General features: G+C 41.1%; 2 protein-coding genes and 1 pseudogene across 14 annotated transcripts in view; 1 reads left to right on the top strand and 2 right to left on the bottom strand.

The window, feature by feature from the left end:
- Positions 1–23,981, bottom strand: part of LOC100749313 (longitudinals lacking protein, isoforms A/B/D/L) — a 94,874-nt gene that overhangs the window by 39,100 nt on the left and 31,793 nt on the right. Inside the window, exons 7-8 of one of the 13 annotated variants that reach the window (XM_024372488.1) lie at positions 2,880–3,125; positions 1,852–2,218 (exon numbers count right to left, since the gene is read on the bottom strand). The exons of 9 other annotated variants lie outside the window; for them this stretch is intronic. In XM_024372488.1, coding sequence (XP_024228256.1) covers positions 1,956–2,218; positions 2,880–3,125 — 509 coding nt within the window. In that variant the 3' untranslated portion in view covers positions 1,852–1,955. Of the gene's footprint in view, positions 1–1,851; positions 2,219–2,879; positions 3,126–9,466; positions 10,108–10,627; positions 10,784–11,820; positions 12,558–13,526; positions 13,827–14,682; positions 15,569–23,981 lie in introns of those variants that run through there. 3 more of the 13 variants (XM_033324913.1, XM_024372486.2, XM_024372484.2) reach the window with 3 other exon arrangements.
- LOC117152598 (longitudinals lacking protein, isoforms A/B/D/L-like) lies at positions 3,450–4,557 on the bottom strand. Its single transcript, XM_033324920.1, has 2 exons — positions 4,227–4,557; positions 3,450–3,990 (listed from the first exon to the last, which is right to left on the bottom strand). Exons 1-2 carry the CDS (start codon positions 4,318–4,320, stop codon positions 3,641–3,643), a joined length of 444 nt encoding a protein of 147 aa, XP_033180811.1. The 5' UTR covers positions 4,321–4,557; the 3' UTR covers positions 3,450–3,640.
- On the top strand, positions 21,462–22,888 carry LOC117152597 (annotated as a pseudogene).

The raw sequence follows: 23,981 nt of genomic DNA, 5'->3' as shown, positions 1-23,981 counted from the left end.
AAAGAGAAAAGGAATCGAAAAATAAGGGAACGAATATAAATGTCCTGAACAGCGAGAGACGATGGAAGAAAGAAAAAGGAGGGGAAGACAAAGAAAAAAAAGAACGGTAAACTTTGCTTGAAATAAAGACTCGCGAGTACTTTGAATTTTGATTTACTTTATTGAACGTAACTTCGATCTGCGCTCATGTGTAGCGCTTGTGGTTCTCAAGAAAACTGTGTACTAGGCACCTGAGCGAAACTACCCTTGAGACAGACGATAGTGAGATAAAACGTTCAGTCGCATAGTTATCAAAATACGTTAACTTTATGACAAACCATTTCAAACAGACAATTGAATTTCAGTTTGAACCCAAACTGAACGGCTCCGTTGCGATCCGAAAGTATCGCAATAGCGGAAGGTTCGGCGTGGAACCACAACAAGTGGAAAACGAGAAATAAACATGGAAGGACATGATTCCGAACCGTGTGAAAAACTTCGATTCGTTGTTAGTGTCTGCGTGTAGCCGATATAAATGCCGAAACCCTGAAGCAACAAGGGGAAAAGGCCACGATTGCATGCAAAGCGTCGGCAAGGAGCGAACCTCGATTCTCATCATGGATGATTTTACGATGTTTCGTCGGAATCGCGAGTCGACAAAAGGTATCGAACCGGATCGTTCGACAACACGGCCGCGCATTCTTTTCTCGTCGAATCTCAAGCTCGGTCCTAGCTTCTCTCGTTGATGTTCGCTGCTCGTCGCAAAACGATTCATCTAACAATTTCCCACGCTTGACAAATATCGATCACATAAACGTCGTTGTTCTTGTGCTTGATCCTGATGTGCTTGCGTATATCAGCCTTAACTTTGCACACGTAGTCGCAATAAGGACACTTGAATCTCGGTTGTCGGCCGCATTGATAGCGCAAATGACTGGTCAAGTTTCTCTTCCAAGCGAACACACTTCGACAGTTGGGATTCGGGCAGGCGTACTTGCTGGCTTTCACCAGGCAATTCGTGCGTTGCTCACCCCTCAATGACGTAGATCCATTGTGCCCTGAAAAAGAACGAATCGTCCGCGATCAAACGCTTCTTGGAAGATGGCATCGAGTGTGTGTAATAAACGTGCGAGAAAAATCAATGAAAACGTGGCCCTATAAATCCGATCCGATACCATCCATCGGATCGCGATCGTATTTCATGGTCCGTGAAAGAGCGAAAAAAAGCATGTGCATAATCGTTGTGTACGCCTATAATTACCTGTTATTACCTGCAATGAAAGAAGGGAGAGACAGCGGGAAAACAGCGATAGGAAAGTAACGTATACTCGTGATGGAACCGTGCGATTTACGTAACGTGTTTTAGTCGTAAAAACTAGCACGCAACTTGGAAAAGGCGAATTATGCTTTATTCGAATGAAAATACAGGTTTCGGGATTGCGTGGAGGTCGACTAGTTGGAAGACGAGGCGGTGAGCAAGTCGACCACGTAGACGACCAAACCGTGATGTCTTCTTGGTATGTGCTTGCTCACGTCTCCTTTAACTTTGCAACGATACTCGCAATACGGACACTTGAATCGTGGCTGCACGCCGCACTCGTATCTCAGATGTCTGTTCAAGTTTCCCTTCCAATTAAACGATTTGGCGCAATTAGGACTCGGACAAATGTAAATCGCGTTGCGCAGTTTCGTCGATCTGCATTTCGTCGATCTACCAACTTCCCTGTACGGCCACCAACTTTGCTCGGAATCTGAAACAAACGAACAGACGAAATTTTCTCATTGCGATAAATCGGTTGTTGGCTCGTTCGCTACCTCGATTCATCGTCGGTATCGTTTCGATACTTGGAGTGTGCGCAGAAAGAACGCAACTTTTCGGTTCGTCATATACTCAGTTTATTAAGAAGAATTAATGCGAGATGACAAAACACGGTTCGACCGATAGAATCGCAAAGAATCGATCGAATAAAAAAATTCTAGGCGCTGAGAACGTAGATGCTGCAATCCTTGTGAACTCTCTTGATGTGCCTGCATATGTTGGCCTTCCATTTACCACGGTACACGCAGTAAGGACACTTGAAGCGCGGTTCTTGTCCACACTCGTTACGCAAATGTCTCTTCAGCGTGCATTTCCAAACGAAAACGCTCGGACAATTAGGACAGGGAAATTGCTTGTAAGTCGCGTCGTTGAACCGTACTCGTCGCTTCTTGTAGCAAGCGTTCGCGTGATATCGAGAATCTGAAAGCAGAACAAAATACTCGCGGTCAATTATCCGGATCGCTAAAAGTCCGAGAAGCGACGCGAAGGAGCTGCGCGTTTAAGTTGGATCGAAACGTCCGGTCGATCAACGTCCACGCTGCGTATTCGACGATCCTCGCGCGCTCCTTCTTCTTTACGAGGAACAACGCGCGAAAACAGGTCGCGTGAATTTCGCACACGTCGTTGCACCTTTACTCTATTCGCATACATTGTAAGACGAAATTCCAAACGTTATACTCGCTGAGATACTCTTAGTCCTCTTAGTGGAAGATAGCCTCTTTCCCCTCGTGAATACGCGTTTCTGTCCGATTCGATTCTTTTGCGCCTGTGCCCGAACGCGTCCGATCGGCATGCTTCGAACGGTTCACGACGCTTCAACGAACATGATGACGAGCCTCGATTCCTATCGAATACACCACAGGTTTACAACAACAGCCTGTTTTTCGTTCGACGCTGTAAGAATGAGGCGACTCACCGCGTCGCAATTCGCACGCCTCCCAAGTCGACAGTATAACGCGACAATGATAAATGAACAAAGTTTTATTGTGAGACATTTTTACTCTTCGAGTACAAGAAAACAATTATTTGCATCTTGCGCAATGTTAGTTTCTACCGATGTCGATGCAACGTACGACGCTACCTTCGTGTTTTCTACGTACGTGCCTATAGACGTCCGATGTCCATCTAGAACGAAAGTCGCAAGACGGACATTTGAAACGTGGATTTTGTCGGCACTCGTAACGCAGATGTCTGGTTAGGGAGCCGCGGTGAGTGAAAGAACTGCCGCAAGCGTTAGAGCAGAAGAACCTTTTATTAGCAGCGGAGAGTCGTTGGGCGGTCGATTTGCGCTGTCTCCAAGTTGCGCAAACCAAACGCGAGACGACGCCTGGAAAAGAAGATTCACCACTGAACGTAAACAGCTATCGTTTGTAAAGCGTGTTTTCGTTAACTCGCTCTAACGTAGATAACAACCATGAAGGATATAAAGAACGCGAAGACCGCACAGCAGAGCGGGACAGAGAAGAGAAAAGGGCAGGACAGGGCAGGGCAGAACTGACAATGAGCGTAAAGCGAAACAGGGCGGAGAGAAGCAGCGTAGAGCAGAGGCGAAGCAAAGTAGAGCAAAGAGGAAGAGCAAAGAATCACGTTGCGTCTCGATATCGCGTGGAAAGGATAGGAGATGAAATAAACGACGACAGACGACCAACCGTTTTTCGATCAACGTATGTCTTTATTTATAGTTACTGGTATAATTCGTAAATGGTAAAAAAGAAAAAAGAGTGGCGTTATAGAGGGAATTTAAAAATTCCCCTAATCAAGTGTAGCGCATAAGGAGCAAAGTAGAAAATGGCAGCTGCTACTTCGGTGAAGCGTCGTTGAATGTACGAGGAACGAATGTGGTTAAGTCTCTTCCTTACGAGCGATCTTTAGAACGTCGATCGCGTATACCTGACAGTTTTTGTGTCTTCTTCTCACGTGCTCATAAATGTTGGCCGATTTCTTGCATCGATATTCGCAGTGGGGACATTTAAACCGGGGTTCTTGGCCACACTCGTAGGTCAGGTGCCGATTCAACGAGTATTTCTGGCTGTAGGCACAGGTACAGTTCGGACAGGGAAACCTCTTCGTCTTAAAGTTATTGTCTAAATCGGTTTGGTTCGACGATCGGGACCAGAGTTTGCCGATACTTTGGCCTTGGTCGTCTTCGATACCAACGTTGATCCCGAACACGCTGAACGGGCCCGTAGTATCTGGAACGAAACGGGTCTGGCTGATTGCGAGTTTATACGTGCGTTTCGTTCGTGGAAACGATCTACGAGTGCGCATTGAGAGAATCCATCTCTTCGCGAAAACCGAACGATAAAATCAGGAAATTTGCAAAAATTAGACAATCGACGATCATTGACTAGTACAGAGATCGTAAGTAACATATGTATCATCCGTGAAGACGATGAAAATGACAATAGGTCTGGTGTAACGAACTTACAAACCGGTAGAAGCTGCCACGCGCGATCCACCATCCAAAACAAACGTTCAGTTTGTCGTACGATACAGAAAAATTGGCTGTCGTTTGATCGCATAGCGGATCAACTTGCGCTACTTTAAATGCTATCGAAAAATACAAAAGTTTATGCCACATTGCGCAACGGGCAATCTCAACGCAGTCGATTTATTTTCTACGGGACTGTGTCTCCTCAGTTTTCGCAGGGAAGAGGAACAGAAAGAAAAGAAAACGAAGTAGGAGCTGACAATAAGAGTAGAAAGAATTCGACTGGATCATCGGAGTCAATCTGATGACAGTTTGTCAAGCTTCGTTTCGTTGATCGTTCGAAAATTCAGTTGTTACTAGCTTCGTTATTCTGTTGGTCACCGCGAATATCCAGAACGTACACCACCTGATCAGGATGCATTCTACGTATGTGAGACCTGACGTTCGAAGAATGCCTCGTACGATACGGACAATAAGGGCAATTGAATCTCGGCAACTGGCCGCACTGAAATTTTAGGTGATTATACAAATTATTTTTTCGCGTGAAAACGTTACCGCACTTATGGCAAGGATAATTTTCGCTTCGTTCGTTTCGATAGTGATCGTAGATGCAACGAGGTCCATCACGGTAACACGTACAATTCGATACCGGACATTGAACACCTGTGAACAGAAAAGGTCAACCAAATGACTTTCGACTATGTCGACTTTTCGTCTCCATCTTAAACGAGAAAAAATTTCATACTTTCCAATCGACGCGACCTATGTATTCTTTTCGCTTCGCGATTCCGTAACATTAATAATATCGCTGTAAACAGTTGACTACTTTTAACAAAAATCATTATATACAAAAGACAAATTAAATCGTAACATAGCGAAACAAATGACAGGAGAAAGAGAGAGAGAGAGAAAGAGAGAGAGAGAGAGAGGCAGACAGACAGATAGACAGAGAGAGGGAGAAAGAGACAGAGAGAGAAAGAGAGAGAGAAGGGGTTCCAGCAAATATTAGCTTTTCTCAAGCACAAAAATACAGTGGAACAAGCATTGTAAATGGTAAAAACTTAGTTCGTAAATGTTTGTCAAATGTGAATCAATGGCAAGTTGATTCGCATAAGAGTAATTCCTCTGAAGCTAAGGAACTCGCATCGTTAAGAAGCGAAAGATACAGATAGATAAATATATTTACCCCTGAAAATAAGAGAACGGGTATGCGCTACGAAAATCATAGAAGTTGACCAGTTTTGCTTATATCTACAACGTAAACTTCGTTGCCAGGGTGAATTCTGCGCACGTGGGCTCGCACATTCGAAGGATGTTTCGTTCTATACACGCAATAAGGGCAATTAAAACGCGGCAATTGTCCGCACTCGAACTTCAAATGATATTGAAGATTGTGCTTTCTGCTGAATACGCTGTGACAATTTCCGCAAGGAAACTTTTGCCCGTGCTGGTCGTTCGTTCGCGAAAACGTGCCTCCTCTGGTCGGCGAGTACGACCAACAAACGTTCTTCTGCCTCTGGTGCGGTATTAAGTAGTTTGCCTCTGAAAAAAGCATAAATATCGTTCTTTCATTCTCGGTTTATGATATCACGTTCACGTAACTGCATGAAACATTAGCAGGAACGATATTCGTCGTATCGAGTCACTTTTCGTATAAAATGACGGGTTCGATCATCGTTTCTCTAACAATAAATTCCGATGTACATACACATCAATTACGTTTAATCATAATACACGATAGGCAGACGAGGGAGCATGCACATAAGGAGTTTTCAAAGGACGAGTGTTCGGCTGAGAGCTGTTTTATTCAAGATTCGTCCGGCTATCGCTATCGTTTAATGTTGCGCGTTCATTAGATCGACAACGTAGACTTCTTTATCCGGATGCTTTCTACGCACATGAGCTCTAACGTTCGATGTGTGTTTAGTCCTGTAAGCACAATATGGACAGTTGAATCGCGGTAATTGTCCACACGCGTACTTCAAATGATGCTGCAGATTGTATCGCCAGTTGAAAGGCCTGCCACATTTTGGGCAAATGTGCAGCACTTTGTGTCGAGCCCGAGGATGAGTAGTCGCCTTACAATTTGCCACCGCTCGATTCCACCCATAATTCTCGATCGGACTTGGTACTTCTTCTGGAAAATGCAGACGTTCTTACGGTTAATTCTCGTAAACGCTCAACGTTTTTCAATTCCAAACATCTAACAACTAAGCCGCTCGCGACGCTTGCCGCTCGGAGAATCGCTCCCGTTTCACGAACATACTTGCTTCACCGAAGCGCTACTACAGATCACAATATATAACAACTAAATGAACGCAATTTGTTGGAGATTTGGAAAAAGAATGCAACGTATAAATGAGTCGAGTGGTTGCGATTTTCTGCTTCATACTATTATCTTTCGCATTCATTACAGGGCATTTCGTACATGTAGAAATGACATTTTGCGCATAAGTTTAGATCCATGGATCGACGAGACGACTTTACTTCGTTTCGCTACTGTCTCCAGATCCAAAAATGTCCATCCTTTCGATATGACGGCACAAGCTGAAGGCAAAACAATAAAATGAGAAGGGAAAGAAGAAAGGGACAACAGAACACGACTGTTAATGCTCCGGACAAAGAAAAAAGTACAAAATTGTGCGGATCAAACAGAATCTCTATTAAAGATGATAGAATTGAAAACCGATCTTTATAAAATTCGTCTTCGTAACTCCATTGGTGGTACATGTTTCATTTGGAAATACATTGTACATTTAAAAATACTTTTATAAATATAAATACATATAAATCTAATACGCTAGGATTAAAAGTAATCCTATCGGTATGGTACAAGTTTGCACTCGTGTATACTTTAATCAAGTTCAACAATTTGAACGACATTTAATTTGCAAATGTTCGGAAATTAAACCGACCTGTTTCGTACATGTCGTAATACGACGCAAGAACAAGCAATGTATTAGATTATACAATCAGATAACGATAACAGTAAGATGCGTCTGAGGACACGTAAGGAATTCTACGAGTTTTCCAAGCATCCATTGCCGACAACTATCGAAAAGCTGCCATTCTCGTCATGTCATTGTCGTCATTATCGTCGTTATCGTCGTCTGGGTCATCATAATCATCACTATTGTATTTATGCTCTGAGAACACAGGCAAGCATGTTGAAACTGGTGCCGCGTAAGTATATTTATGCTCCCAAAATTTTACAGACATCGATAGCGTAAACGTTATGACCAGGATGCTTTCTACGCACGTGAGCACGCACATTAGACACGTGTTTCGTTCTATATACACAATAAGGGCAGTTAAATCGCGGTAACTGGCCGCACTCGAATTTGGAATGATAGTAGAGATTATTCTTATGGCTGAAAACACTTGGGCAAGTCGGGCAAGGAAACTTTTGCTTCTCCACATATCGGTTTACCGAAATTCTGGTTCTCTGATAAGGTCGACGTCTTCTCCGGTCAGGCAAAACATACGTAAAATCTGCTGATTGGAGGTACTCTGAAACAGAAACAATACAAGAATCTCGTCAAATATTGCGTTCGTCTGATCAACGGTCGGTTTTTCAATGCGGTTCGATAAGTAATTTCAAGTTCGCTTGCAGGGACATACCTCGGGGAACGTTTTGTTTGTCGCCAAACCAGTCATCAACTAGGTACAGTTGATAATCACAAAAGGAAAAGATGGGAATTGGAGATATATATATATATATATATTATTACAAATATATATGAATATACATATATCCCTTTGTCAATAAACGTAAGTAACAAATAAGATACCATTTCATATATTTATGAAAAACTTGCTCGATGTTTGCAAGTGTGTTGCAAATACGATGTGTCGAACATACATGGCACTTTCTGTTCCTCTAAACCGTATCACGATAAGTTAAACGTTGCATTCACGGAATCGGTCGATACTGTACGCTTCTTGGTCGATTACTCATCGAGACAAATTTTCATATTTTGTCGAAGACGAAATTTCTCATTCGATACTGGCTACTCTCGCGTACGTGTACGTATCCGGCTCCAATCATCTGTTTTCCAAGATTCTTCTTCCCAGAAGGTAGCTTCTACCGACAAAGCGTAACGCGCGACGAGGTGCTTGGAACTCCTAGAAAAAAAAGGAAAGAAAATCGCGATCAATTCTGAAACGTCGCAAGTCTAACGTAGCAAAAGTGCGACGTTAAAATAGGAAAAGACTGTTCCAATCGTACTCCTAAACGCGACATCTTTACGCGTTCCCACGTCTTTCCTTTTTTCCCCTTGTCAGAAGTAAATCGAATTCTTTCGGAACCATCGTGAATAACGTAATTGTTTTCGGTACTAATTCAAACAGGCTGACGCAATGCCTATTGAAACGAATCGATTCGATACTAGTTTATTTATGGCGTACGATTTGAACACTTTTCTTTTAAAGGAGCATCGATCAGTACCGTTCTACGAGACAACGACGACGATGCCGATAATGACGACGACAATATCCAAAACGAGGATGTTATAAAACATAAAATGCATTCGTTCGTCGCGTTCATCGCGTCTAATCGATTCAGATTTTACGATTCCCGGCTTCTTGCCGAGTTTCTTCTTCCTTTCTCCGTATCCTTCCGTAGACGAATTTTCGAACCTTAGGCGAGCGTAATCTCAAGCAACGTGCTGTTGCAACTGGCAAAGATCTACGGTGTACACTTCTCTTCCTGGATGACATTTGCGAACGTGTCGTCGAGCATTCGAGATGTGCCTGGCGCAATAGTTGCAATACGGACAATTGAATCGTGGCTTCTGACCGCATTCGAATTTTTGATGATAGGTCAGCCCGCCTTTTCTACTGAAGACGCTGGTGCAATTGCCACAAGGGAACTTCCGTGCGATCATTCTCGAGGAATCGGAGGGCGAAACGATCGTAGCGTTCCTCGAGAAGCCGTGGGTTGGTCGTTGAAGAAGAAGGTTTTGCGAGTGTACTGCCGCGTCCGTGAACACACAGTAATTTATACCTGGAACAGAAACAAGAACGCGACACCCGTGTCAGAGTAGTTCATACTATCAGGAGCTCTGCGTACACAAAGAGGAACTAGAGGAAAATAAGAATCGGAGCTGATGTCAAACCTTCTTCGGTCGTCGATCTCCAGGGTGTCAATGACACGCCAGGATGCGAGATGTTCGATTTCCGCGACGCAACATCTTCCATGAAGAAAAGGATGAAATAATAAAAAGACCGCTCCTATATATGATCATAATTACGTAACAGCTTGATATTTTATTTTTTACACAATGAAATTAATACGTCCTCGCAGAAACAACGCTATTCGAAAGTGGTATATAGCAGAAGAAGAAGAGCGGAAAGTTGACGGTACATAGTAGACGATAATCGCGAAATGACGGGAAAATGCTACACAAAAGAACACCTAATGACCTACTTTTGCACGTATGTACAACGACTTATAAGACAGGTTCGACTATTATGGTAGCAGAATAACGTGACGAGAGATGGCACGTCTTGCAATAGTCAAATTCAAAACGCGTTTGTTAAATGGTTTACTCGATTTTTTCAGAGTTTTCATCTTCCGTTGCAGTGCCACGGGTCGCGTTACGCGACAAGTTGATAACGTTGACTTTGCATCCTTGATGTTTTCGACGTACATGCGCACGTATATTCGAAGATTTCTTTGACGCGTAATCGCAATACGGACAACCGAATCTTGGTAATTGGCCACACTCGAACTTTAAATGTGAATATAAATTGTTCTTCCGGTTGAAAGTACTCCCACACTTTGGACAAGGAAATCGGTCTTTCTTGCGGTCCTGAAATTCCGCTGGTTTTGACATCACGTTGCACGGTATCTTGAAGCCACCCAGATGTTCCAGATCTGCAAGAAAATGTTTGGAACTCGTCAGAGTCCGCTCTAGAGCAACGAACACGTTCCATTTATGGACGCCTGATTTCATATCGATGGATAGGATACCAAGGAAAGGATAGATTAAAAATAAAACACCAATAAGCATCGTACGATACAGAAATTGAACGATGTTACTCGATCGTTCCCGAGCTTCTCTCTTTACGCGCGTGCGTTATGTTCCAGTAAATGACAACTTTATTGCGACTATATACAAAAATATATAAAAATTGAACTTAAACGTAGAAAGTCCCCTGTCCCTTTCTCATCCTTATTTTCTAATTTTCTCAGATCTCTTGTCGTCTCTTAACGAGTGTCGATATTCGAAGCTCGAGCTTGCAAGTGCAACTTACAAACAACTACACACAGCTTGATTTAAGATCGATCACGTAAATGATAGAACCAAAATGAATGGAACGGATGTGCGCGCGGACGTTGGACGTTTTCTTCGAACGATACTCGCAATGAGGACATTTGAACCTCGGCAACTGACCGCACTCGTACTTGAGATGCTTCTGCAAGTTGTTCTTCCGGTTGAAAACGCTGCTGCAATTTGGACAGGGAAACCTGACGTTGCGAACGTGTTGCACAGCGAAGGACGTGGAAGCATCTCGTTCATCCATTAGAGCTTCAAAGGTAAGCGGCTCGTCTGCGAACAGAAGAAACAAATTGCAAAGAAGTAGGTTGATGTACCTTGAACGATTCACGAATGGCGTACCGTGGATTTGTCAATCGATCGAGAAACGTCGGATTTAACGAAACGAAACATTAAACGAGGAAATAACGTAGAGTCGGATTCTTCGAATGAGCTTTCAAATCGATGCACGCCGACATCGATTAGCCATGATACTTCCACCATATGTGTTCACGTGTTTCTATACGTGATCGAGATCGTCATTATGATCGATGACTATACGCGGCAGGTTATTCATAGAATCTTAACGACCACATACGCGAAACGTAATCAATTCCGGACGCTTTGCATCTGAGAAAGTTACTCGTACGATTCTGCAGCCGAACCTTTTCGCTTCCATACCTTGGCAGCTTGGTAGCTGAAAGCACAAATGCTCGTTATGCCGAATAAACGTCTCTCGTTTAAGATTAACACTATGCCTAAAGTGATCGTCGTTTCAGGTTAATATCAAGTTTCGAGCGGGCGACAGAAGTGACATTTTTCAATGTTCAAATAATTTCTTTATTGATGAAACGTGCACGTGGATCACGGTAGACCAGCGATTTTCAACCTTTTTCACACGGCACACGTAAAGCAATTGCTAAAATTCTGCGACGTGTCGAAAAATGTGATAGATGTGGTTCAAGACAGAGAATTCGCATCGGGTGGTTATTGTTCTTTCGGCTGTTATAATATCTTCGTTTGACGATGTAAGGGATAAGAAGTCAGTAGCCCCGAATGAATAATAAATAAAAAGAAAGTAGTTGAGCATCGAAGCTTTTAAAAATACTCGCGGCGAACTAGTTGAAAATCGCTGTGGTAGACGATACATTCTCAACGCTCGACGTAGACGTCGAGTACGACACACGCATGGCGAACGAAAATGCTGAATTGTTGCGTTGTTCGCAAAACTAATCAAACTTGCATTTCCCCCGCGATTACGTCGTCACTTCCTTTCTCTCTCCCTTTCTCTCTCCCTTTCTCTCTCTCTCTCTCTCTCTCTCTCTCTCTCTCTCTCTCTCCCCACCGCGCTCTCACTGTTATAGTTGTTATGTCTAGATGGGAGAACGAGAATAAAAAGAACGAGAATGAGGGAAGAAGAGAGGTAAAGGAAGAAAGGTAAAAAGAAATAGGGACGAAATCTGAAGAGTATTAGAAGTAATATTGTATAAAAAGTATTCGGTTCAACGTATATCTTATGTTGCATCGTTACGATCCATATTTCCACGAAAGAATGAAGAATTCTTTCCAAGTTTTGGCCATGTAACGACCGGTAGAAAAATCTCGACGTTGTCACTTTTACCGAAAGCTTTCAGCACATATTAGTAACATTGTTCTATCGCAGTGTAACCAGAGGAGAAGATCGTGAAATGAAAGATATAGCTGAGAAGAGTACGAACGAAGCTGGTAAATAAAAAAAGACTATATCGCTGGATAATCGCTCAAACGGCCAGGTTTGGTAGTCGATAAATATCCTGAACATAGACCGCGTTGCCCTCGTGCTTCCGTCGTATATGCTTCTGTACGTTGGATGTCTTCTTCGAGATCAAATCACAGTACGGACATTTGAAGCGCGGTGGTTGGCCGCACTCGTATCTCAAGTGTGTAAGGAGACTTCGTTTCTGGCCGAAAACGCTCGTGCAATTGCCGCAAGGGTACCTCTGGTTACTGTTCGGTACGAAAGTCCTGTAAAGTCTGCCGCGCTGTCCTGCGCTCAATAACATTCTTGACGCGGCAAATTGTCTGAAACCTGGAAAAATTCAGTGATCGGTATCAGTACAATGTGGCAATGGATAAAGCACGAAAAGCGTTTTTGCTGTTTAAAAATTAGAGGGCCGAAACTTTCGATAATTGGAGGAAGAAAGCGCGTACCTTATATTTTCTCGTAAATGGAAAATGAGGATTGCGACGAGTAACGATACGTCGCCGCGCGTATCGCGTTCGAGTTTTCGCAAACGGCGGAAAAAGAATCGAAGACATTGCTATTTCTGAACGACAATCATGCTAACGAAAAATAACGAACAAATAAAAATCCCACAAAACGTAAATAACATGAGGCTCGTTGGGATGCGACAGTTATTTTGAAAAGGTACTTTATTCAGAGTAGGTCGGTAACAAACATTAAACAAGCTGAATCGACAACAGCGATCCGTCTTTGAACAATAGTGAAAATCATTGAAAAGCATTCTGCGTTAACACGTCAGGGACTTTCAATGAAAGATCAAAATATGAATGCCATTTTCGGCCTCGGCAGCGGCGGCGGCGGCGGCATCGTCGTCGTTCTAATCTTAACCAACAGTTTCAGACGACTCTACGAAAAAATGATCGCGTTAGCTTTATTCTCGCCCTTATCGTTCGAAGAAAATTATGCGTTCGGAGGAAAATGCGTTAATAATACTTGGAATAACTGTAACTAGAGTAGAGATAGAGTAACATTTCTAAATAAATTGCAGAGATATGTATCAACTGTTTAGTAGTATCCTTGCTTCGACTCCTTATTCTTTTAATTTTCTTGTTTTCCGCCTCTTGTTTCCGTTCTTTTTACTTGAGTTATAATCGTCCCGATTCGGTTGTTAATAACGGACTCTCGACAATTGCTTATACAAGTCGATAATTTGTAGCTTTTCGTCCTTATGCATTCGTCGCACGTGAACATACATATTCGAAGAGAATTTCGCCTTCTTCGTGCAATATGGACACTGATATCGCGGCTCCTTACCACATTGGAAGTGACAGTGTGTTTTCATGTCCGAAAGTCTAGTGTAGCCACTGTTACATCGTGGACAATAAAATTTTTTCCTTGGTAAGGAACTTTGAACGGAGACACTGTCAGGCCAGTGTGTCCTGGAAACCGAAGATACCAGCTCTTGACGACAGCCACTTTCCATGTAGAGAAACGACTCATCCTTCGGGTCGTTGACAAGATTTCTTCTTGGCTGATAACCTTCGGTCCGCATCGATCCCCTTGCTATCATTTCAGCCCGGATAAACGACGAGTGTAACTGGCCGTACATCGGATCTAGAAAAAGAATCGAATTTTTGTTGCAAGTTAATAGAAACAAAACGGAACCAACGAACTGACGACATCGCAGAGAAACACATTTTCATCCATGCTCTGAGCATCTAAGCGCACGCGTGCGCCTTCAAGCTACTTCCTTTCTAATCGAACCAGTCAATTTTGTATACATTCTGAGCAATTTGTATTTTATTTCCCTCCTCGTATCGTATGTATCTTTAACGGTGAATTACAGAAATAGAAGGAAATATATATAGGAAAGGACGATGGAAAGAAAGACGAGAGCTAGAAATCAAGCATATGTATTCTATTAGACTAGCTATTCTTTTGCATTAAAGTTACGAGGGCTATTCTACGACGATGGATCGCAGGAGTTCGGTTACTTGATTTATTTATTAAAATCAATTTACACAGAATCACGCGTACGAGCATAAATTCCACGTTATTCGTCAAAGAGAACGTCAAAGAGACAAGCCGTAACCTACCGACCAAATTACATTGATAGTTAATAAATAACGACATTATGATAAAATACGACAATAGATCAAGAGATTAAGACAATATATGAACGAAAATATTTTATTCGCGTAATATTCAAATTTTCGCAAAGATAAGAAACATATATTGTTATAAAGTAATAATAATAATAAGAAAAACATTCGATGAAACTGTTATATCTCATTTAATATAATCGTGGAATAATTTTCAATATTTTATAATAAAATAACAATAATAATAACATTTATAATAATTGTAGTGGAAGTAGTAGTAATAACAACAATAACAAATAAATAAGAGTTTTATAATAATATTGTAAAAAGGTACGTCGTGTCTACAATGTATGAGTAGCAATTTGATATCTAGCACTTTTAACGGTTGCTTTATTGTTCTCGAAATGTTCGGTCATATAAATGAAGTATACTCTACATGACACTTTTGTATAAACAAGAAATAAATAAGTAAGAATAAGGAAATAAAACAAGTATATACTAAAGAATAAATTAATCATTGTCAGAAATTTCACTAACTACTATCAGAATTTAACAAATCCTCTTGATCTTCATTATCGTTGGCACATACAATTTTTTTCGCGTGTTTCTGTGCACACGTTCTTAGGTGTCTTGCCGGCACAACCGTACCTGTTAATTTTTTATGGCACATACTACACTTAACACTTCTCTGGCACATGTGACGCTCATGGTAATTCAAAGCTTTTTTGTGTTTAAAACGAGCACCGCATTTCATACAGACAAACGGATTCGCGTCTCTTTCCGTGTGACACTTGGCAATCTTATTTTTAAGACAATTATTTTTCTCGTGTCTTGCCAAATTTGCTGGGCGAATAAATTTCTTGTCGCAATACTTGCAATTTATCGGTATCGACGATAATTGATTTAAAGGTTGCATCCATCCTTCATTAGTACTTAAATCATTAATCGAACCACTCGTTTCGCTAGAATCTCCTTCACAGTTTTCACCATTACGATTCCTGTCGTTTTCCTTATTCCACGGGACTGTTCTACTCCTTTTACTAGTATTTTCATTTCCATCGTTACCGTCATTTCTTTCGTGTCCGTTGTCAGTACTACTATCGCCATCATTGCCCCATTTATTCAGATCTACTTGCATCAAGTCGTCCTCTGAGCCCCAACTATCGTTACATTCAGACTTTACGATGACTCCACTGGGTTGCTGCTCTTTCCGGCGTGTTAAACTGCTGGTAATTCCTCGCTTCTCGACACATCCTGTAACACAATCGATCAAATAAGTATCTCTATCCCGTTGGATCCTGAAAACGACTAAAGCTTCTACGAAAATCAAACAACGAAGTAACTAAATGGTAACTAAAGGACAACTAAAGGGGTAACTAAAGGATAACTAAAAGGTTAACTAAAGGATAACTAAAACGTTAACTAAAAGACAACTGAAACGAAAAAACCCATTGTAGTCGTGTACGTTGTTAAGTAAATGAACACGAAAAAAACAGGAAGGGAAAAGAAACGAGAAAGAAGTAAACTGGCCAGACTGTTCGCTGTCCCACCGATCACATAAGTTTCTCTTTTTATTAGCATAATACAATTTCCAAAAATTAGCGAAAGCTTCTAAAGTAAAAGTTACGATCGCTTTTATATTTTCTATCGACTTCCCTTTATTAACATAAAGTAAACTCGAACACCTAGAAAAACGACCTTCGAGTCGCGTGTGTCGCGTGTGAATATTCTCGAAAATCTTCCGACCTTTTCCTCTTTTCTTTCGTTTCTTCGTAGAGTATTTCGTTTCTTTCTAGGTCTAATTCCAATGTTCGGAGCAAGGGTGATGCGATTCGGTGAATGGTAGAAACTCGTTGTCCAAGCACTCCGACACGAACACACCTGTTGCGACGCACAACTTACTAACAACCAGTCGGATGGAACTGATCGGTTGTTTATCGCGAGCCTTGAACGTTGTTAGCGTCCAAGGTGGAGGAGTACAATAAAGGTAAAGAGCGAGGTTTAGTTCACCTTATTTATTACGCTCGATACTCTGATTACACTGGTTAAGTTACTATATTCTCCAATAAAGGTAAAGAGCGAGGTTTTATTCACCTTATTTATTACACTCAATACTCGGATTACACTGATTTAAGTTACTATGTTCCACGTTCTACTCTGAATCCACTGTCCGTAAGTGTACTGATTATCCTGTTAAATATACTGTTCACTGAGTGAGTACTGGTAAGTGTTGACTCTTAGAATACTGATGCAAGAGTCTGTCCTGTCCGTAAGTTACGGAATATACTGTTAAATATACTGTTCACTGGTACGTGTTGACTCTTCGAATCCTGACTGTTCACTGGTACGTGTTAACTCTTCGAATCCTGCTGCAAAAGTGAGTCTTGGGGCTGTTGCTGTTGTAGCCGAAGGTTCGTCGTGGGGGTGTCCCAGGTCTGTTCCTACCTGGTCCTTGGGTAAAGCCGTATGTTTCTGAATGGGCTGGCTGCCTTAGTGACGGTTCGCGCGGGTGACCTTACACTTGGGGAAACGCGCGTGTCCCGTCTTCCTGAGATATCGCATAAAAATATAGGTATTTTGTGGTAGGTCCTAAAGTACCTGGACTGTACAATAGGCCCACTGTTTATGATGGGTCCGCATTACGGTACCCTTGACGGTCATCCTGCCCGAGGCTCGCGTCCGGTGGTCATACCGTAGCGGTAATTACCAGGCGACCCCTCCAAATCTCGAACAACACCTGAAATATCGAGCAGCGCGTCAGCTGACGCGCACTAACTCATGACAAAACAGAGATAATCCAAATAAAAGAAACGAAGTAACGAAGATGTAGACGAGTCATGTTAATGGATTAATACAGATTCGTCTCCTTTTTTCTTATAGTATTTCCCTTCTTAACGAATATTTATAGACGAACAGGTTCGCGACATTTCGCATCGTTTACACTGTACGCAAAGAAAGAATACCGGCAAACAGCTTCTAGACAGTATACAATATAATCGTAATTTTTCTGCGATGGCAATGTTTGCTTTACGTACGCCGATTAACGGGTTTGGAAATTGCAAGGAGGCCGTTGACGATGTTTTCGCAAGCTGCTACTATGAAGAAAGGTTTTCCCGCAGACGGGACATTTCTGCGTTCTACCACAGTCGTGCCTAACGTGGAAAATCAGATGAGATTGTTTTGCGTAACAGGCACCGCATTGGCCGCAGGAAAATGGCCGGCTCTTTTGCAACTGATGACACGTTGATATAGGATTCCAATAGCAGAAACTCTTCTGATGACTCCTCAAATGACCGGAAAAAGTGAAACCCTTGCCGCAGTATTTGCAATTGTATTTTCTTTTCGAGTCGTCTCCACATATCGAGTCCGCGAAAAGCTCTGCAACATTATTAATAATCAATCAGTTGTATTTTCTCATTAACTGCAGTTCAAACTGCAGAAATTCCTAGCGAATGCGCACCGTTCTTAACTAGAACCGTCAACGCTAATAAAGAACAACTCTCCAATAAAGGATTTTTTTACGAACGATCAAATTTCCCGCCCCAAACATCACCCGTTGCTGTCATAAACGATCGATAGTACAAAACTAAAAACATCCCGGAACGACCCGCTGCTTTTTTTATTCTTTTTATTTGTCAATATTCTGTTTCTTTTTTTTTTTTTTTTATACATTCAAGAATCAAAAAGAATATAGTAGCGAGAGATGGGAAAGAGAGATAGAGTAGGGTGTGCGTGTATACGTGTCTATGTGTGTTAAGAGGATAAGAATCTGTGAAACTTGTTAAACAAGGATAAGAATTAGAGAAGACGCATCCAATACTGTTTTATTTGTTTACATGTACAAGCGAATATTCGATAAAATTCTTAACAAATACTTAACAAATAGCGATTACACGTATGATCGGCCCACGAACGAATAAATCGACGAACTGAAAGAAGATGAAACTCGAAGGGACGTGCGAGATTAAAATATGTCCTGACTAAAATCACGATCGAATGTAATGAAACGAAAAGCATTGAAACGAAACTTGCAATTTCGATGTTTACGATAATCACAAGATCAAAGGAAAAATGATCGATTCTTGCTGAATCAGGCACGCATAGGAAATGAAATAAAAAAGAAAACAATAGAAACACACGACGTATGTTATATCGTTGCTGTTTTTTAATCGCAAAAGATTTCAGATGCTCCTAGATGGGTGTATTACGTAAAAGTAAAGAAACGCGACTCTTTGTAAGATTTGAATAAAACTTAATCTAAGTACTATAACTATGACACTTAAAAGCTACGGTAGTCGCAGCTATCGTGTTTGCTAATAGCGGAGCGAACGATGAAGACAGTCTATCGTTCAAACTTCTGTTCTGATTCAAGGATGTGATCATCCCATACATTCCTTCCGTCTTTTTATTATGGTATTTAGAACAAAATTTGAAACATACCTGTAAATATACTGTGAAAATATCTTCTATAAAGTACCTTCTCTCCACCTTTTTGCTAAACACATTATTACGCCGTTGCCGTAAAACTTTTCTAGCTTCTCGCTAAAATATTTCTCGAGGTAATTTTTTACGTTAGTACTGTCAAATCTTTTACAAGCCAAGATATGTTGTAACGAACGAAATAAGCGCTAATTTGAGGGGGTAATATCCGGAGAATGCGAAGGGTGTGGTAAAGTTTCCCAACCAAATTATTCTCGTCATTTTTCTCACGTTCCCTGCCACATACAACCTGGCATTATCGCAATGATACGTGGTGAAAATAACTTCAAAAATGACTTTGTCAAGTACATGGGAAGAAATTATAGAACTAGAGTATGATTACGACAAACTTTTCTCTAAATACCACGATAACAGCGCAACGAACTTATGGAATCACCTAATGTTTACGGTGTCGGTAGAAGTACACGTGGCTTTGTCTTTGGCTGCGATGGTATTATTCCTTGTTTCGAATAAAATCCGCGCACGCAGATATATCTGCCTCCTTGGAAGACATTTCTGGAAGCCACGGATGTCTCTATTAGCCACAGATCTTCGTGATTTTTTCGCTTTCCTTATTAGAATCCCTCTTCTCCTAATGCTCTCGTTTCTACTTTATTCTAGAAATGTTCGTTCGCGTTCCTTTCTTTCACTGCAACTTCATTTTTCGCATTCTTGTGCCGCTTTTTTTCTGTTACTAGAATTGTCTAGAAATCTTTGAATTATTCTAAATTTCCACTATTATTACGATAGAGAATAACCGGATGGATTACCTTTAACCACTGTGATCAAATTTCGAACAACGAGGTAAACACATTGTGTACGGAGGCAGTTGAAAACAAAACGAAACCTGCTGTCAACGTTCGTAATAGTACATAATAGTCAAACATCCGACGAGAGAATTTCGGAGGACAAGGGATTAACGACAAGTGGACTCTATATACTTGACAAACATCGAACGATAGGTAAAATAATAAATAACGATATGTGTTATGATACTCGAGCAAGTGTCCGGTAAAGCGTAAGAACAAAAGTGTCATGGAGAAGAAAATGGTCGACTAAGACGACACGAATAGAAACTATTTTTCGAATTTGTAACAAGGATTGAACGTCAAAGAAGATTTTTAATTCATTCGGATCTCATCTAACCGAAACAGCACTAATAATTCGTCAACTTTTAAAGGTCCTGGATAATTCTACCGCGTTACCAGAAGAATAATCCAACGAATATCGCACTACATATAAAGTTGTAGCTAAGCGCGAAGTGAAAACAAGAACGCGAGGAACATGGATCCTTTGTCATCGAAAATAAAATACCCTACTTTTTCTTTACTCTTTGTTGAAAGTCAAAATTCTCCCACAAGTTCTCTTCGGCCGCTGCTCAAAGACACAAGAGAAACCATCGGTTAAGAAAACTCGTTGCAAACAAGTTATTCCGATGATGTAGTAATTATTTTCATCACATTCCTGATCACTTTAAAACGCACACTTAACCGGAAAATATGAACATAAAAATATAACCATTTGAGTCCCAGAGATCTTTGAAAAAACAGAGTCGAATATTTGTTATTTTTATGAAATACATCTATATTATTATATATGCGTACTATTAGTTCATAAATATTTCAAATTTTGTTCAATACAAATTATTGAGAAGATAACAATGAAATACAAAATACCGTCAATCATTCGTAGCGTTCAAACGTACTGAGACTTCCCGACACAAAATCTAAACAGAGCAATCGCACTGCTTGAAGCTCAAACGGATAAATGTGGAAGCTACGGGTGTATCGAACGAACCAAGATGACGAACAAAGGAAGCTATTCAAAATCTCGGTATCACGAAGCGCGTGTTGTACGTGTTCGCACTCGTAGAGAAGTGCGTTGCTCGCTTGTCGGCTTCAATCGAGTGACGAGCTGGTTAACGCGTAGGGAAATTCCCTCTCTCCATGCCTTTCGATCATAGCGATATCTATGATCAGTATCGCTCGATCGAAAGCATAATCCGATATTCCGACTGATTGTGAGCAGGTCGACCCTTAGCGTCATCGTGACAATTTCTGCTTCGAAAATAATCGTTTTGAAAATAATAAATCGCGAGCACCGTCACAGCTTGCTATCTAACATAAAACGATGTTGCATAAAGTCGTTTTTAAAAAGTCTTCGTTATAATTAATTCGAGAAGAACGCCTATAAAACGAATAATTGTAGATAATATAGCTTAAAATTACAGCTGTAGCAGCAACTACATCAAAGAGGAAAAAGTATCACATAAGGAGAATGAAATTGATCGGTTGCCACAAATATAGGTATCCATCTTGATATTCACATGGGAACACAAACATAGAAATTCTCTATACGTTGCAATAAATCCTTTTGAAAAACTTGATCGTGTGACTTTGTCATACGTGGAATGTCTCGGGATAAATACGACCTTATAATCCCTGTATACACGCGTTAATTGTAAAATAGATGATATATACCGGCAGAAAGTCTAAATATATTGCAAAATATCTGACAAATTATATAACGATATTGGGGACTTTTGGTTTGGTTCGGGGCGAAGGTAACACGCGGACGGAGAGCTCTGGGGAAAAAGGAGAAGGAAATATAAAGTGACGCGAAGAAGGGAAAATAAAGGCGAAGAAGGGAAAATAAAGGGTGAGGAGAAAGTGAAAGAAAAGCGAAAAGAAGTCTGGAACGAGAGAGAGGTACGAATTAGAAAACTAGAGGAGAAGAATTTAGGAAGGCAAAAGCGCGGCAAATAAAGTAAGGCAAGGAAACAAAAGATGTTAAACAGAGGAAGACCAAGGAACGCGGGTAAGGTGGGAGATGAGGATGACTTCAAAAACACATTGGATAGGTACAGCTTGTCAGGAAAGGAGACACCAACTAGGAAGAGAGGAATGGAGGTAATAATGGAAAAAATAGAGAGGATGGAAAGAGGATTTGAGGCGATGATAAGAGAAATAAAAGGGACATTTGAAAAATAAGTGGAGGGAATGAATGAAAGTCATTGACATATGCAGACGATATTGTGCTGGTGGCGGATAGAGAAGAGGAGCTAAAGGAGATGTTGAAGAGACTCAAAAAATTTTTGAAGGAAGCCGATTTGGAAAAGACCAAAATAGTAGTCTTTAAAAAAAGAAGGAACAAAAGGAGGCAAAGAAAATGGAAGTGGGGAGAGCAAGAATTAGAAGAGGTGGACGAGATAAGATACCTAGGGTATATACTGCAGAAAAACGGAAGTGATAAGAAGCACATACAAAATAGGAAAAAGAGAGCAACAATTGCAATGAAGAAAACATGGAACGTTGGAGAAAGAATATTCAAATAGGACTACAAAAGGAGAATGAAGATGTTTGGGGCACTGGTAGAGAGCGTGGCGCTATTTGGAGCAGAGGTATGGAGCTGGAACAAGGAAGAAAGACTGGACAGAGTTCAAAGGGGATATGTGAAATGGATATTAGGCTTAGATATGACAACACTAAATTATATATCGGTAGAGGAATGGAAATTAATAGAAATGAAAGAGAAAGCATTAAAAAGAGCAGCAAGGTACGAAGAGAAAGCCCTAGAATCAAAAAAGGAATTAGTAAAGGAGTGCATAAAGGAAAGAGAGAGAGAGAGAGAATGGGGGAGTGGTCAGGAAGGGAAAAGAGCAAGAAAGAGAAAGAAGGGACTAGAAGAGGTGAGAAAAGGAGGGACGCAGATAGAAACAGGAGAGGAGCAAGAAAGGATGAAAACAGACCAAATTATAGAAGAAAGAAGGAAGAGAGAAACAGAAGAGAGGGGGGAAAGGATAAGGGAATCCAAGTATAATATACACTACAGAAACGTAGCCAAAGAGAAATAGCCAAAGTACTTAGAAGGGAGGATGAAGTGGAAGGACAGAAGAATACGGGAAAGATTCAGATGCGGAAACGAGACCAAAGCAAGGGAATACTGGAAATAAGAGGGGGAAAAAGATGCAGACTATGCAGAAGGAAAGAAGAAGACCTAAGACATGTAATAGAAGAATGTGAAATAACGAGAGGACCAAAGGACATAGGAAAAACGTTAAACGAGACTGGAGAAGGTTTAGCAGAACTTAAAGCAATAATAGAGGCGGGAAGGGCAAACGACAAGAAGGAGGCACAGCAAAGAGGCCAGAGATCAAAGTTGCAATAGTTTTTTAGGCATTAGTTGATAATTTATAGTTCCTTATGTTTAGTTTTTAGGGGTAGAATAAGCAAGGTAGTGCAATAGAATAGAGTGGAAAAGAGGGGAGGTAGACATATAAGAAGAGAATTAGATGTAAGAGATGTAAAACCGAAAGTTCGTCGAAAGCCGAAAGGCACGGACTAAACAATAATAAATATAACGATATTGATAAGAATTTATGAAAACCGGTGAAGAGCCATGAAATAATCTACAAACAGACCTAATATTTAGCATTTGATTTTGATTGACAATTGGTTAAGAATACCTAAATCCTCGTCTTTATGCCTAAAACTATGTATAGACAGTGTAAGGCAGATCCATGACACTGCTTTATCCAATAGCTGCTTCGCTCAAGTTGCTTCCCGCCGTTACATAGAATGCACGAGGCAGGGTGAGCCTCAGTTACATTCTCGAAAGAAATCATTCAAGAAAGTCATTCAAAGCGTCCAGGCGAAGCAAATGGGGATTTGCGAGACATCCTTTATCTCGCCAAGAATTCGAAAATCGATGGCTCACCGAGGTAGCCTCACTCTCAGGTAAGTTTGGGAACGAGGCAGCCTCGCCCTCGCGTAAGCTTAGGGACGAGGCAGATGTACGGTATATAACTCACGAGGCAACCCCACCATTACAAAAATTTAGAGACGAGGCAGGTATACAGTATAGTCAGTCTCGCATTCTCTTTGCATAGCCTTAGATTTCATTTTGTCTCAATATTATGTGGACAGACATCTCTTCCTGAAGCTACAATATGGACAGTGAAATTCTGCTGTCTAAAGATCATGATCAGTTTGTATCACGATCACAGTTGATTTTAATATCAGTGCCCTTGTGGAATAGAATATTACGCTCGCGAAGCCAACCCTCCAAATATCCTTTCGCAGATAAGTATTTCTTGCTCAGGAGTTCGATGACAATTAAAATCCAGGTGAAATTAAGCGCAGTAGTAGGCGGAAACAGCGACGGCCATTAAGCCTATGAACGTTATACG

This window comes from Bombus impatiens, unplaced genomic scaffold (genome assembly GCF_000188095.3).
Source record: "Bombus impatiens unplaced genomic scaffold, BIMP_2.2 scf_0080, whole genome shotgun sequence".
NCBI lineage: Eukaryota > Metazoa > Arthropoda > Insecta > Hymenoptera > Apidae > Bombus > Bombus impatiens.
This window is presented reverse-complemented; position numbering and strand designations above follow the sequence as displayed.

Bases quoted from the DNA above. Each gene is read 5' to 3' on its own strand.
- LOC117152598 (XM_033324920.1), bottom strand. From the start codon at position 4,320: ATGCGATCAAACGACAGCCAATTTTTCTGTATCGTACGACAAACTGAA. The intron at 3,991-4,226 runs GTAAGTTCGTTA...GTTTCGTTCCAG, and splicing joins GTGGCAGCTTCTACCGGTTT to ATACTACGGGCCCGTTCAGC.